We start from the raw sequence: 15,000 nt of genomic DNA, 5'->3' as shown, positions 1-15,000 counted from the left end.
AAAATAAACAGGTAAGAACTTTAAACTGCCATCCTTATAAAAGTCTGCCAATGTTTAGGGTGTTTCTTTTTTAAATGCTTTGCATAGTAAATGGACTTATATCTTTTGGCAATATATCACTTTTCTAACAAGTGGCCATTCAAAGCGCTTTACAATTATTGCCAAATATTCACCTATTCAAACACACAGTCACATCGGTGTGAACCATGCAAGGCAACAGACAGCTCGTCGGGAGCCGTTAGGGTGAGACGCCTTGCTCGGGTACACCTTGACACTAGGAGCTGGGGATCGACCTAGCAGTCAACCCACTCTACATCCTGAGCCTCTGCCGCCTATAGATGGGAACATTTGAAAGTAGTGATGTTAAACAATCTAAATATTCCTTCATCTCTGCAATGTACATTTACTGATTTAAAATGATTATTAATGTAAATGAAAATATTATTCAAATAAAAAAAACGTATGTGTTTAGATTATTTGGTTTGTTTCTCATTATTTTATTAAATACACTTATTTAATGTTTATAATTATCGGCTTAAACGTATCAGCTGATCTATCATAATGCAATGTTATTCTGGAAGTTGAGATTTCTTTTTTATTTTACATTTGTAAATGTGTGTAACTTTAATGTACTACCACTACCACTGACTATAAGATTATGTTAGAAAAATATAAATTACCAGAAAAATGAAATAAAAACGTTACCATTATCATGGCAGTGTTACTGCGACTACAGGCAAAGCTGTTTTCTTTTCCACTCTAGATCGATCAGAATGTGTCTGGAGCCCAGGTGGGGGACCTGATTGAGTTTGTGTACCCAGGAACAGGGCTCTCACTCTGGGCCATCTATGACGGGGATGGCCATGCGGTTCATTTTGGTGTTGGAGGTATAAATGTTATTGGCTGTTTATTTGTGTTAATTCATTTACATTTTTATAAAATTCTGTGAACAGAGTTATATTGTCTTTCATAAAGAAATATGGGGCAAAATATATAATTTTTTTCTGAAATTATACTCTATGTACGTTTAGGTTGTGGGGCATTGTTATTAATGCAAACATTTGAATGAACACATTATAAACATTATCTTTATAAATATCTATAAGCGCAAAAACCATGCTGTATATATTCTTTGTTTATGTTTTGGAATTATTACTCAGATATATATATATATATGTATAGATAAATCGGATAGAGTAGGATCAATAGAGTCTAGGACTGTAACTGATCCTATTACTTCCAGGTGACCCCATGCAGTAAGTGTCAGAGAGACTAAACTCTCTTTCATTTCCAGACGAGAACGCCATGCAGGCGCTCTGTCGCAGCTTCCTCCACCAAATGGCCCCTCGCACGGCCGGGGGCCCCCTCAGAAGGACCAGCATCCGCAGGCAGCTCATTACCGAGATTAAAGTCCCCCCAGGAACCCGGATCAGGGTGAACAACAACAAGCACCAGCTCTGGCCCAGCCCCCCCGAGCTACTCCAGCACCGCTGCCAGGCCCTGCTGCACCACCAGCTCAGCTACGACCTGCTCCACCTCAACAGCGAGCACTTTGTCACCTTCGTCCGCTACGGACGCGCCGTCTGCACCCAGGTGGGTTCAATCCAGGGACCTGTCATTGTTTGTGTGCGTGTGTGTGTGTGTTTTGAATGTATTTATACCTTAACTTATGCCATTATACTGCACTTTAAGGTGATCTGGATTGCAAAAGTCAAACCGTGAAGGCTGTGGACCGTACAATGTATTATAAGTATAATAATCGTGTGTATGTGTGCAAATGTGTAAGCATGCAATGCTGCTAGGACCATCGCTATGACTCCTCGTTGGTTTGTATATATTTGACCTCCTTACCCTCCAGCCCCCCTCATCCTCTCTAACTCTCCTTAAAATATCCTTCTTCTTGCGCACTAATTGTACTTTGTATGTCCTGGCACAAAATGTATTAAGTATTGTTTAGCATCTTATCCTTCCTACTTTGGTTGAATACAAGGTATGGGATCACCAAGTAATTGTAAGTGCTTGGCACTGTCTTCTATGAACATCCTTACAGTACTGACAGCAATATATTGTTTTTTCACTTTCTTCTGCCAAATGCACTTATTGTAAGTCGCTTTGGATAAAGGCTTCTGCTAAATGCCCTCAATGTAAATGGAGGTTAATGGTCAAACTTTTCTGTTTACATCTTTCTAGACTCTGTACAAGACCAAGGACACAGAGGATGAGGTGGCGACCCAAACGTTTCAAAGGATGATCCCTGAGATGATCCCCACAGAATCTGAGCTGTAAAGACCAAAGGAGTCCAACCAGTGTCTTGCTTACACAATCTTAATTACTGTGATTTAATTTCGGAAATAAACAATCTGTAGTACAACATTGCCCGACAAACAAAATATTTCTTTCAATAAAAACATAGGTGATCCCACATGAACTACTCGTCCAAGCCTCTTGTCTCACTCTCAAAGAACCTCCGTTAGCAGTTATTAAAGGCCAGGGGGGAAAACATGAACAAAACAAACTAGCCAAGAGTGGGGAAACTATGTGTCCCCTTGTTTATTAGTTCTCCAGGAATGTCGATATGCGCCGGGCCACACAGTAGTAGAGCCGGAGCAGTAACAACCTTCTGCCTTTCTTCCCACTGATAACGACCCAGACCCTCACACACATCAGCCCACGTCTGACAAAGCCAAACGCTTTATCGCCCGCTAATAGCGTCCGACGCAGCCCCCGTCCAGACAACCCGGGTATTGAACCGGGGCATGTGAGCGTCCGCTCAGAGGCCTGCTCCTCACCACATTCCTTCCCCTCGCGGCTTCTCTCTGCCGTGAGCCCGGCCCAGACAAAAGAGAGACTGCAAAACATTTCATTCAAGCAATCAATTTATTGGCTCCAGTCATTTGTTGGGCTCTTGTTTGCAGCGGCGGTGGCCCTCTCTTGCACATGTGCAACTGTATACTGCTGCACATTCTCTCACACAGACACACATACACACACAGAGGGTGGCATTTTTCCAGGGGCAGGATGGGTAAACTCGTTACTCTTTTCTTAATTGGCACAGAGATTCCGTCCCTCTTCCTCTCAGCAACCCCTCCAGGGGGAATGCTGATTAATTGTCCTTAGAGTCCTCATAATATCCTCCCACAGAGCCCCCTACCTCGGCACCTCTTCATCACCTCCCGTACGCACCCACACACGCAAACACACACACCTAGGCTGATAAATGTGTGCTAATACATACAAACACAGCCAGAGCCTTTACATCACTTGTCTTCCTTTTCCAAAACACAACCTCCACCCCCCCCCCCCCCCCCCCTTATCTGTGGCCCTTTACCTGGCCCCTCAACCACCAGTTTCACAGTTTAATGACAGATAACGCTGCTCCAGGGAACTAGATCAAAGCTGAGGCCAGTTAATACTATTCAGAGCTTCTCTCACCTCAACTGCCACCCTGAGACCACCAACTCCTCTAACTCTACCCCAGCAATGGCCTCACTGGCTCAGCCTGAGGATGTACCCATGCAGCTGGTTTGAGAAGGCCTCTAGGGAGAACTTATCTTGCACCCGCTTCTTCCCAGCTTGTCCCATGCCCCTGCGGAGCTGGGGCTCCCTGACCAGCTTCTCCATGGCCTGGGAGAAGGCGGCGGCTGTGGGCTCGCAGAGGAAGCCTGTCTCCCCGTCCTCCACACTCTCCAGTGGGCCCCCGGAGTTGACGGCGACGACCGGGCAGCAGCAGTACATGGCCTCCACGGGCACGATCCCAAAGTGCTCCCTGCTGGGGGTGTAGAGCACGGCCGCGCTGCTCCGCAGCAGCGCCACCTTCAGGTCGTCCGAAGGCGAGCGCAGGAAGGTCACCCGGTCTTCCAGGCCCAGGCGGCCCGCCAGCTCCTTCAGCTCGGCGTGGTGCTGCAGGTTCTCGGCCACGCGCTCGTCAAACCCCCCCGCCACCACCAGGTGGACGCCTGCCATCAGGGCGGAGGGCAGCGCGTCCCTCAGCCCCGCCAGGGCCTCCAGAGCCAGGCCCAGGTTCTTCTTGCGCTCGTAGCGGTTCAGAGACAGGAAGAGGCAGGCGGTGCCCTCGGGCAGCAGGCCGGCCAGGGCCCGAGTCCCCTCGGAGGGCCGGTCAAAGTTGACCGTGTTGAGGGAAGGATAGAGCACGTCGATCTGGACCTCCTTCAGGCTGAGGAACGTCTCCCTGAAGACCCCCGCCGTGAACCGACTGTTCACTACGATCTGGAGAGAGGTTCATATGGAGTCATTCACACCAGTAATATTTTACAAATATTACACGAATAATGGTCATCGTTTAGCTACTCTCCTGAGGCATGCTGGCAGCCCAAACCTCTCTTTGTTTACAAGAACGTTACTATCGATACTCCCAAAACCCCTCCCATCACGCCAGCCACAGAGCTGGGGTCTGCTGGCTACTGTCACACAGCTACACAGCCTGTTAGAGTAGACACAACACTTATTTTCTATTCTGAAAGACAAGATCTTCAGCAGTGAGACTTTAATTTGTGTTGTTGATCCAGAACCGGATGGCTCAGTCACAAAGTTCTTGGTTTGATCCCCAATGTCCACAACCTACCAGTAGGCATCCTTGGGATGATGCCTACCTGGTCCACAAGACCTGTCTCTAAATGTATAGAACGTCTCTTGGGATAGGGATAAAGGCATCAACATCATATTTATTGTAGTAGGACCATTTATGTACTGGCTGTTTGTCTTACTTCAGCCTATTCAGTTTTTGGTTACATAACATACAGTCAGAGCACCTTTGTCAACTTACAGTAAATCAAGCTACAGGTCCTTAAGAAACAGGGGGGCTAACTACATGGTTACAGTGTGGGGTCAATATCTGGGAGGGATCAAATCATTAATATTTTGGTCGGGATTGGCTCACTCACGTTTCCACTGTTCTATACCTGAAACAACTCAACTCTCATGAGATTTCAGGACGAGACTTGATTAGACACAATAACAAAATAGATTGGATGAGGAGAAAAAATATCTTATTTGTCTTTAGGAGTCCTTTCCATAGTGCTGTCAGACACTTAGAATAATAATCGAATAATATTATGAGAGGACATACACCGATGGGGCACCAATTCCCCTAGGGTTACACTGGAGTGGGCTGCAATGGCTGAATACTCTCCCCCAATTCTGGACCAATTTCAAAAATGGTTTTCCACATCAGTCACTAAGGTTTAGGTCTAAAATCTCAAAGGTATCCTTTAACCCCCCTTGGCAATCGCTTCACTAGAAAATAAGAGACAATTTTCCAAAGGCTTCCGAGTGAGCATTCTGTCCCTATATCTCCCTACCATATCAGCCATCCCAGTAGTGCGCTCCTCCATCCAGTCGATGGGAGCACGGTAGAGCCTCTTCAACGCCGACTGCCTCTGGGTGAGGAGCTGGTCTGGGAAGTGGCAGTAGAACAGAACCTTCTTCCTCCGACGGGACAACCTCAACACTGGAATACACACGGACACCTGGGGAAGGGACCATAGTCACCATCGATAGGAAAATCCATGTGACATCTCATCCTAAAGGAAACGACATAAAAGGTAGCAAGTATCTAAAAAAAGTGCTCCGATGGAGATTAGTTATGAGGAGTGAGGACTTGCCTGATCACAGAAGATGACGTCATATTCCAATCCGCTAAAAAAGACCAAGTATAGAGCCACATAGATCATTCTCAGGTAGGCACACAAGGCATGTAGGTAGCCGCAGACACTAGTGGGCAGCCAGTCACCTACACACACCTGTTAGAAAAGCAGGCAGTGTACATTTAATGTGGTTACTGTCGAACTTGACAATATTAGTCCAATAACCAAATAGTCCATATTACAAGTAGTCCGTGTGTGTGTGTGTGTGTGTGTGTGTGTGTGTGTGTGTGTGTGTGTGTGTGTGTGTGTGTGTGTGTGTGTGTGTGTGTGTGTGTGTGTGTGTGTGTGTGTGTGTGTGTGTGTGTGTGGAAACCCGGACACCCACCACTGGTAAATCCTGGTCGAGGGTCTCGGAAAAGCAATGTGATGGATGATAATGTGCAGTCCAGATTTGGACGCTACAGCCCTTGGACTTCAGGGCTACTGCAGCATCCACCACCAGTCGTTCAGCTCCACCTATTCCAAGGTCGGGATGGAGAAACACCACACGGGCCATTCTGGCAGCAGAAACAAGTGTTACTACCTTAGTTTAACTCTTTCTCAAGTTGAGAGATCGTTCTCATTGTGTTTTCGTTGTCAAAGGCACTCAAACACGTGTCATAGGTGACCAAGTGTACAATGACAAACAGAAAAGCGCACGTAGATATAGTTTTAATTCAGAAGTGTGGAAGTTGTTGAATTGGCATTACAGTGAGATTTCTAGATTTCTAAGTCAACCACAAAGACAACGTTGCTCTGTACATTATTTTGGGAAATAAATGTCAAAATAATAAGGCTGTAAATGTTACCTCTAGATCGCGCCACTGCACCCTGTTGCTAGCAATGTGTTGAAAGCTCTAGATTGAGAGCCTGGTGGAAACAAATCCCTATCAGTTTATTTGTTTCACTCGACTGAGGTGTAAATATACAGTGCAACTGTGATGGGAGTCGGCCATGATAGATCCAGCTCTCTCATTAAATCCTATGGATTTGGGGCTCCTGTAGGAACCACAATGGCGCCTAATTCCTCCAAGTATGACAGCCGCTTCCTGTAAGACACGTCGGCACTCCTTCAAAGCTTTAACATATTTGCCGTTATAAAAAATCTAAACTGTTTTCATTTGATATTATAAACATATTAATTTTAGGACCTTTGAAAGGTATTTAAATAATCGAGGTTATTCGCACGACACTGCGTTTGGCGAGCGTTGCAGTATTTGTGTCAGTGTTTCTCTGCTGATCAGGCTTCTCTCTGGACTCCTTTAGGGGGCTTTGGTTTTGTAGTCGTGTCCTTTTAGACGAGCGTCATCTCTCCTAGCTCTCTAATCAAGTGTGTTGAAGTAACGCCGGCAGCCCACTCTCATTTGACGTGGACATAAGCTTCAAGCAGTTCTCCAAGTTCAGTGTGTGTTTTGAACATTATAGCACAATGGTAAGAGTTCTCTTCCGCCTGAAATTGTGTTGATGTGCTTCGCAGTTTCATTCAATTCTAATGCGTCTGTATACTATACTGCCCCTCTGACGTTAGCATAGCCTGCTTGCTAACGTTAGAGCTTCTCTGTGAGTTAGCAGACGTGGCATTCGTTTCATTTACAGAATAGTCCATTCCTCTGCTACAGTTTGAAAAAAAATACTTATTTACAAGGTTATTAATACCCGTCAATAATGTGTTTTGTATGTATATGTTATAACATGATTCAGAGGTAGTACCTATCTTGTAAGGCCTTGCCCAGCAATCGGGTTGAACGGGGAACATATGACACATCCACATCCAATATCCTGTTTTTCTTTCCTCCTGTAGCGTGTACCAGCAGCAAGTTCAGCCAGCGTCGGGGCCTCTGGCCGGTCCCCAAGCAAAACCGTGGCCCCCCGGGCAGCAGGCTCCACAGTCAGACAGAGGTGGGCACTGAGGCACCATGCAAGCTTTTGAGTCCTCACAAGTTGAAAAAACATGCAGATAACCCACCGTTTAACCCTGTCATTTTGATGATGGTTCATTTCCATGGCCTGTCCGTTTTTGTCACCTTAAGATACACACAAACACACGCACATGCACTCACAAAAGACTGGCAACTCTGCTGCATCTATTCTGGTATGCAATTGAGTTATGCTTAATGTATTTCAAACAATATGTTAACGGCATTAAATGGATGCTGCTCTTGGCTTAATCATTGTGTAATCAGAGGCTCATCTGCGCTCTTGTGATCATTTGCAATATAATCATCCTCTTCATTGTCTCATTAACCTCTTTTTAATCTCGTCACACAAATAAACAAGCAATGAATCAACAACACCCCGTACCAAGTAGAGATCACTGTACTGTACTATTTATACAATATATGATGGCACGGTATTTAATTCATTAATGGCAAATATTTTTTTATTAATTGTGTTTACAAGGTCACTGAGCAACACTTTTTGAGAGAAAGAAAATTATTCATGTGGGTTCTTTCCTTTCGTCTTCGATAACTGTTTTTAGTATAAGTTTCCCTTTCAAAAAAGTCAAGTATGATTGGTCTATTGGACAACATAACCAAACCAACCATGTGTGCATGTTACAGGAAGGCCACCAGCAGCAGCACACGCAGCGCTGGCAGGACAACATCCTCAGCAGGTACTGGGGGCATGTGGCGCTTCTACACAGAGGACTCGCCAGGACTCAAAGTGTAAGTGATGCCAACACGTCATGTGTGCAATGGCGAAGTAAGGCCCTGCACAAGTGACATAGGTCTACGTAGACATCCAGCCACAATGGCTGTACTTTTTATAACTAAACAGAATTTGACTCCCACCGTTGTGGAATCTGTTGTGTCAAACACGAAAAAATAACTTAATCCCTCGATATTCATAAAGAAAACCTCATACCATTTACAGAGCTTTGATCCATAATAGTATCTGTCGGATATTGAAGCACTCTTGTTTCCTGGACTCCTGGCTCAGGTCTGGTCCATGATGCTGCGTATAGAATGCATGGAAGTGGGGATAGACGGGCTATACAGCGCTGTCTCTTGAATGTGTGTTTGTTCCGCCGTTGGAACTGGCCTCAAAGCTTCATTAAAGGCTTCACTCTGAAAGGTCAACTCAATTACAGCCTCCTGTCGGGGAGAGGAGGTGGCAAATAGAGCACATGGTTGGCATGGCAATGTTGCTACTTAGCAATACATCCCACGACCACTCCCTCCCTCAGTCCTTCTCCCAGCCCCTCCTGGGTGCAGAAGCTCATCAATGAAGTGGGTCGCTGCAGCAGACCTGAAGGTGTCCAGGATGTTGATGAGTGTAACGTTCTCTCCTGACAGTGGGCCGGTGCCGGTGTTGGTGATGAGTCTACTGTTCATCGCCTCGGTCTTCATGCTGCACATCTGGGGGAAGTACACTCGCTCCTAAAGGACTCTGCTGGACTCTCGGACCTCGACCCCCCCCCCCACACACCGCTACAGCTTCTTACCACAGCAGACCGGGACCAAATGACAAACGAACAAAAGTGTACTCCCCATGTCCTCTTCATCCTCCACCCTAACACAATCATATACAAACCACAACAACACAAAGTGGCCCATGACAACTTTTTGTACAAACTGGGTTTTTGGGGTCAACAGTATCTGCTCTGATGGGTCTGTGGGGGTATGTGCGCTGTTGCTTTTGTCCATCTCCCCTCTTAATGATGGTTGTGGACGTAAGTCAGGAGGCCACTTTCCCTGGCGGTGTTCCTGTGTGTCTACTGCTGACCAGCTGCCTTGCAGTTCTGTACTGCTACACGTTGGTTCACACAGGCACAGTTGGTACCAGCCCCTCATTACTCTTTGGAACTCGAAATTGGAGCCTTTATTATAATTTTTATTTGTTTTGGTAAGTGTATTTGTACAAATTAAATTGTAATATTGTACAATAAAACACAATGTATGTTTAAATCAATTTGCCCATTGGTCTTCATGGAGGCTCTATAAGAAGATGGTTGAGTATAAATGAAGTGGTGATTGCCTTGTGTTGCCTTGATGCTCTTAGTCTTTTTCATAAGAAACAGCCAATGGATTGTGTAAACATAACCTTTCTTTGACTTTGTAGGCATTTCACATATATATGAGATTCAGATGTCACGTAACATAGCTGGTACGATTTGTAAAATCAGCAGTATGATGTTTGACACGTCATTTTTATTTTATTATGGCTGACAGTGTTTAGAATGTCCTAGACTTGGTATGCTCTGTGTAAAGCACGGTGACTTTTATACCTCCGCTGTCTCAGGGGACAAGTTTGCCTCTGAGTCATGACTAAATTATGTCATTCTACTGCTCTCGGAATAATTCACATCAAGGTAGGCTGGCCAACAAAATGTTCAAGTTCATATTGAAAAGAAGGATTGTTCTGTTAGTTCATTAACAAAAGAAAGGTTTAACATTTTTAAGTGGATTACATTAAACTATCAAAAGCCAAATGATGGGGGCAGGGGGGGCTGATATCTATGCATACCGCGTATACTATCATAGCATCAGGGTTCCTCGGGGGGACTCCTAACCTGGCAGTGTTATCGCCATGCTCAAGATATGGAGCTAGATAGGGTACCACTTATCAAAGACTTGGTGAGGCCCAACTTCTGAACACAAAATTAGGAGTTAAAAGAGATGATTATGTTTTTTGCCTGGACTACAGACATGACCATATGTTGTGTTGAGGTCCTGAATTCTTTAACATTTAAAATATTTCCATGATTAATATTTGAAATGTTAGGCTGCTCTACCACTCTAATCATAAAGATAGACAGAAATGTGTTGCACAGAACTGAGAGGGAACTGATTTCTCCCTTTAATTGAATCCCTACAATTGGTCTGGACGTATCAAATCAGTTTCCTTGAGTCTCAAGTGACAGCACTTTCATGAAAAAAATAAAAGCTTAAAAAGCTGATTCTTTAAAAGGAACCACAAGATTGTTATTAATTATTGTTTGCAAATGCTTTTACGTACATAATTGATCAAATCACAATTTACCATAAATGTATTGGCAAGATCATCAAGCCAAATCGAGTTGGCTTGATAAGATTTTATTTAAATACAGATGCAAATCTAAATTCATGTTTCTTGCAATATATTTCAATGTATGTTATATTTTGTTACGAACATACGTTGATATAATAGAGGCCTACATAAATACGTCACCTGTAGGGGGAGCACCAGACTGCTTGAACAGCGCTCCGTCAAAGGCCCTCGCGGAGAGTCGAGCGTCGCAACACGCTGCTGTGTCTGCCCCCTGGCTCAATTAATTCTAACAAAGCATTGAATTTGTATGTGAATTCAAGTATAATAAACTGCATGCAGGCTTACAGTACCTTCAACTGCAGTCGAAATGCATGGAACACATGTTGTTCCATGGATATTTAGATGTTTCAAATTATCTGATTGAAACTGGACAGTGTGGGAGAGAGACAGGGAGAGAGAGAGAGCTTGTTCATCGGGTTTAACGTTTAGAGCTCAGATCCTGTTCTTTAATTAATTCTGTTGCTATGGCTCTGCTATCCCACCAGCTTCCAGTGCAAACTCAGGGACACACACACACACACACACACACACACACACACACACACACACACACACACACACACACACACACACACACACACACACACAGATTCACAAACTCCATGGTCCAATACACGGTGGCACAACACGGCAGCGTGCCAATAATTCAACGCAGCAATTAAATATGAAGGAGCAGAGACGTTGAGGAGGTGAACATATCCAGTAAGCACCCCCCCACCCCCCCCCCCCACACACACACACACTCATGCTACGAACAGGACAACCAGCCTGGTATCCCAAGGGCTCAGGATACAAGACCCACGCATTATTAATTCCCTTATTTCCCCCCCTCTGTTACTTTGCTCTGTGGTTTTTGGTGGATGGTTGAAACGTGCAGGTATGGATGTACTGTATGTGATGTCCATGGTTAACAGACAGGGGAGGATGAACCCCTTGTATGTGATTTCAATGGTTTGTAACAGACGTGGTGTGGATGGACCCCATCCCCTGAATGTGATGTCCGTGGTTAATATTCCCCGGCAACAAGTCCTATTCAGCATTTAGTTCAGTATCATTTGTCCACACATTTCCATTATAACGTCAGTGGTTCAAACCAACAGGTCCATTTAAGGCTGAGAGGAACATGAGGAGTCATCGAGGCCTTGTCTCAGTTCTGGTCATCGATCAGGTGGGAAACAAGAAAGACATTCAGCTGGTGGTGCTATTCTGCGAAATAGTTGGGAGGGGGGATCAAAATGATAATTATTATTATTATTACTTATAAATTAGATTATATAATATTAATCCATAAATATTCTCCCAGACATCTTCAGTCTCAAGTCAAAATACAATAAATAAATTATTATAGTTTGTCGATGAGACAGAGAGTCTATATGGAAAAAAAAAAGACCAGAGGCGAGAGACAGAAATAAACAAAAGAGAGGTATATCATGCTGTTTTCCTCTGCGCTCTTCCTCTGTATTTGTAATTTTTACCTCTCAGAATGAACCATATCCTGTTAGAAACCACAACGTTTCACAAGGGGCAGCCCCTAACACGCGCTCAGACAGATAACCCCCCCGCACACACACACAAAGACACACACACACATATAGATATGCACAGGATAAAGATACTTTTAACACATGTATATCGTTTCCTATCCTATCTCCTATCTGTTTCCTTGGTAACTTATGCCATAGACAAAAAGGCACTCCTTCCCTCTTGCTTTCTTCCTTAATTGTGCACATGAAATATGTTCATCTTAGATTTTTTGTTTTTGTGTGTGAGTTTTTGCATGCTTGCCTTTCTGTGTGTGTGCGTGTGTGTGTGCATCTTTGTGTGTTTATGTGTGTGTGGGTGTGCTTGCTCATTTTGTGCTACTGGATCACATGGTCGGTAAAGCATGGCATTGAGTGGTGGTTGAAATCGATACACAGACCGACAGAATCCTGCTTCCCAAAAAAAGCGGAAGAGCTGTGCTGAGGTTGGCTGAACAGCAGCCTGCTGTCCATATCCTCTCCACACACCGGCCCTTTGGCACTCCTCTGCTCTGAACAACTGTACCGCAGAGCTGGGAACATACACAAACACACACTCACACACACATGCACACCCACGCACACCCACACACGCACCGCCATGCATATTGCTGCAGGGTTATTTGAAAATGTTTATATATCAAAGGTATAAAAATAATTGATCGCGATAATCGATAATTTTTACTGCTTCATTTTAATGTGTTATAATATAATTGGCTAATCAATTACAATCATGTCTTCGGCAGAGCGTCTGTAAGTTGGTGGCCCAGGCTGTTTTGGTCATTCAGTAATGAATCAGTGACCCAGCAGCCAATAAGCCGTCAGATGCTAGATGTCAGCGCAGCATTATCTTGCTGTGGCCTACTAGAAGGTGAAAGCGTTTTCAAAGATAAAATGTTCCGCTTCATGCTTCTGGCCAAATGGAAGTGGAAACACAAGGATTACAATTAGAAAACAAACATACAGAATTATTTTCTGCATTTTTCAGTTCAGCCCACTCGGTCTGACGCGTCGCAAAGGTCCAACACTTGGTGGAGGTTGAGGACCTCCTGGCCATCGCAGACAGGAGACCAGCGAGCGGAGGGGATCACCCTAACTGCTTCTTCCGCCCCACAGGCCGGCCATTGACGGCAGACTGCTGAGCGAGCAGAGAGCTGTTTGTACAGTCTGTGTTGTCCACACAATAAAGAAAGCATGATTCTGGGGAGGGATAAGGTAAACAGGTCTCAATAGAAGACCTTTGTGTAACAGCATCCAGGATGTCTCCTAGAAGGTGGTTCCTAGACAGACGAAACCGGCTTCACAGATCGACAGTTAGGATGAACAACCAGTGAGCACCCACAATCGGTGACTTGTTACTTGACTTCTTCTATCAGTCCTCATGTTAGTTGGTACCATTGTTGTAATTCATTTCATATCCATTTGTGTTCGTGGCGTAACACATTCAGCATCCCACTGTCCTGAATGAGGCCACTCAGGTCACGTCAGGTAGGAGAGGCCTCCAAACTGCTACACCGTTGGTCAGGTCAGGTAGCAGAGGCCTCCAAGCTGTTACACCGTGGTCAGGTCAGATAGGAGAGGCCTCCTTACTGTTACACATACTGTTACAACATGGTCAGGTCAGGGAAAGGGGAGCCTTGTTGCAAAAAATCTAAAGGAATTGGACAAGAATGTGGGAAAACGTGAAGCATTATGGAAACATAAAGGATTATACTAGGAGAAATAGAGAGAAGACACATGGGGGAAGACAGGGATTAAATCAAAGAGACCGGGGTAGAGAGGGAGGACAGAAGTACAGAATGCAATGGGAAGATAAAATTAAGAACAAATAGAGAGAGAGAGAGAGAGAGAGAGAGAGAGAGAGAGAGAGAGAGAGAGAGAGAGAGAGAGAGAAGAGAGAGAGAGAGAGAGAGAGACAGAGACAGAGACAGAGAGAGAGAGAGAGAGAGAGAGAGAGAGAGAGAGAGAGAGAGAGAGAGAGACAGAGACAGAGACAGAGACAGAGACAGAGACAGAGACAGAGACAGAGACTGAGCAGCTGAAAAGAAACCTGTCTGGAGCAAATAATAAAGCAAACAGATACTGACAACAACCACAATGAGGGGTGGTGTTGACGAAGGCACACACACACACACACACACACACACACACACACACACACACACACACACACACACACACACACACACACACACACACACACACACACACACACACACACACACACGCAGTAAATATCCAATGTGAAATACGACTGTTTCACCCTGAAGGCAAGGGCCTGCCAAACCACATTGCAAAGCGAGAGTGATTATGGTAGAAGAAAACTACCATCACTGAGTCAAATTGAAGTTTCACCCCAAAAATGGGAAACAAACTGCCATGGCAGCATTGCATGACAAGCTGTCAAAGCCACGAAGCAACTGGTTTCATTGAAACATTTCTTGATAAGAAAGAGTTTGGAAAACTGTTGAGACAACCATGAAAGCGAATTTCAACAAGGCATTATCATAGAACCGTGAGGCGATGAGCTGTCAGTTTGTTCTTAATGTTGATCATTTATTTTAATTGTAGTTATTCTACTATTTAATTATTCATATCTAATTTCCTTGATAAATAACTAATCCTTTGTCTGCACTGCTCACATTGTGTCTGCAGACGCCACACATTGGAAGATGCTAATGCACAACAGAGGGAGCTTCTGAAAGGAGGAGAAGCTGGAGCAGAGCTGTTAACAGAGAGCATCAGCGCTCTGGTCAGCTCAGAGCAGAGACCAGCAACCCCTACACAGTAGTAGAGTGCACCCCCTT

General features: G+C 44.7%; 3 protein-coding genes across 3 annotated transcripts; 2 read left to right on the top strand and 1 right to left on the bottom strand.

Moving 5' to 3' along the window:
- The first annotated feature begins 1,298 nt into the window (after window positions 1-1,298).
- On the top strand, window positions 1,299-2,417 carry LOC132467243 (phospholipase A and acyltransferase 1-like). Its single transcript, XM_060064409.1, has 2 exons — window positions 1,299-1,593; window positions 2,191-2,417. The coding sequence occupies exons 1-2, from the start codon at window positions 1,306-1,308 to the stop codon at window positions 2,284-2,286; spliced, it is 384 nt and encodes a 127-aa protein (XP_059920392.1). The 5' UTR covers window positions 1,299-1,305; the 3' UTR covers window positions 2,287-2,417.
- A 441-nt stretch (window positions 2,418-2,858) lies between these two features.
- On the bottom strand, window positions 2,859-6,692 carry alg2 (ALG2 alpha-1,3/1,6-mannosyltransferase). Its single transcript, XM_060064408.1, has 5 exons — window positions 6,452-6,692; window positions 5,989-6,160; window positions 5,622-5,759; window positions 5,319-5,486; window positions 2,859-4,227 (listed from the first exon to the last, which is right to left on the bottom strand). The coding sequence occupies exons 2-5, from the start codon at window positions 6,157-6,159 to the stop codon at window positions 3,487-3,489; spliced, it is 1,218 nt and encodes a 405-aa protein (XP_059920391.1). The 5' UTR covers window position 6,160; window positions 6,452-6,692; the 3' UTR covers window positions 2,859-3,486.
- A 224-nt stretch (window positions 6,693-6,916) lies between these two features.
- Window positions 6,917-9,554, top strand: sec61b (SEC61 translocon subunit beta). Its single transcript, XM_060064410.1, has 4 exons — window positions 6,917-7,074; window positions 7,444-7,541; window positions 8,204-8,308; window positions 8,939-9,554. Exons 1-4 carry the CDS (start codon window positions 7,072-7,074, stop codon window positions 9,024-9,026), a joined length of 294 nt encoding a protein of 97 aa, XP_059920393.1. The 5' UTR covers window positions 6,917-7,071; the 3' UTR covers window positions 9,027-9,554.
- The last annotated feature ends 5,446 nt before the right edge of the window (window positions 9,555-15,000 follow it).

The sequence above is a fragment of the Gadus macrocephalus genome, chromosome 11 (assembly GCF_031168955.1).
Source record: "Gadus macrocephalus chromosome 11, ASM3116895v1".
NCBI classification, from domain to species: Eukaryota; Metazoa; Chordata; class Actinopteri; order Gadiformes; family Gadidae; genus Gadus; species Gadus macrocephalus.
Note: the sequence above shows the minus strand (reverse complement) of the source record. Positions and strands in the feature narration are given on the sequence as shown.

Excerpts from the sequence above, each read along its gene's own strand:
- LOC132467243 (XM_060064409.1), top strand. The coding sequence starts at position 1,306 with ATGCAGGCGCTCTGTCGCAGCTTCCTCCACCAAATGGCCCCTCGCACG. Across the intron at positions 1,594-2,190 it reads GACGCGCCGTCTGCACCCAG|ACTCTGTACAAGACCAAGGA; the intron begins GTGGGTTCAATC and ends ACATCTTTCTAG.
- alg2 (XM_060064408.1), bottom strand. The coding sequence starts at position 6,159 with ATGGCCCGTGTGGTGTTTCTCCATCCCGACCTTGGAATAGGTGGAGCT. Across the intron at positions 5,760-5,988 it reads TCGACCAGGATTTACCAGTG|GTGTGTGTAGGTGACTGGCT; the intron begins GTGGGTGTCCGG and ends CTTTTCTAACAG. Across the intron at positions 4,228-5,318 it reads CTACTGGGATGGCTGATATG|ATCGTAGTGAACAGTCGGTT; the intron begins GTAGGGAGATAT and ends ACCTCTCTCCAG.
- sec61b (XM_060064410.1), top strand. Across the intron at positions 7,542-8,203 it reads GGCTCCACAGTCAGACAGAG|GAAGGCCACCAGCAGCAGCA; the intron begins GTGGGCACTGAG and ends TGCATGTTACAG. Across the intron at positions 8,309-8,938 it reads GACTCGCCAGGACTCAAAGT|TGGGCCGGTGCCGGTGTTGG; the intron begins GTAAGTGATGCC and ends CTCTCCTGACAG.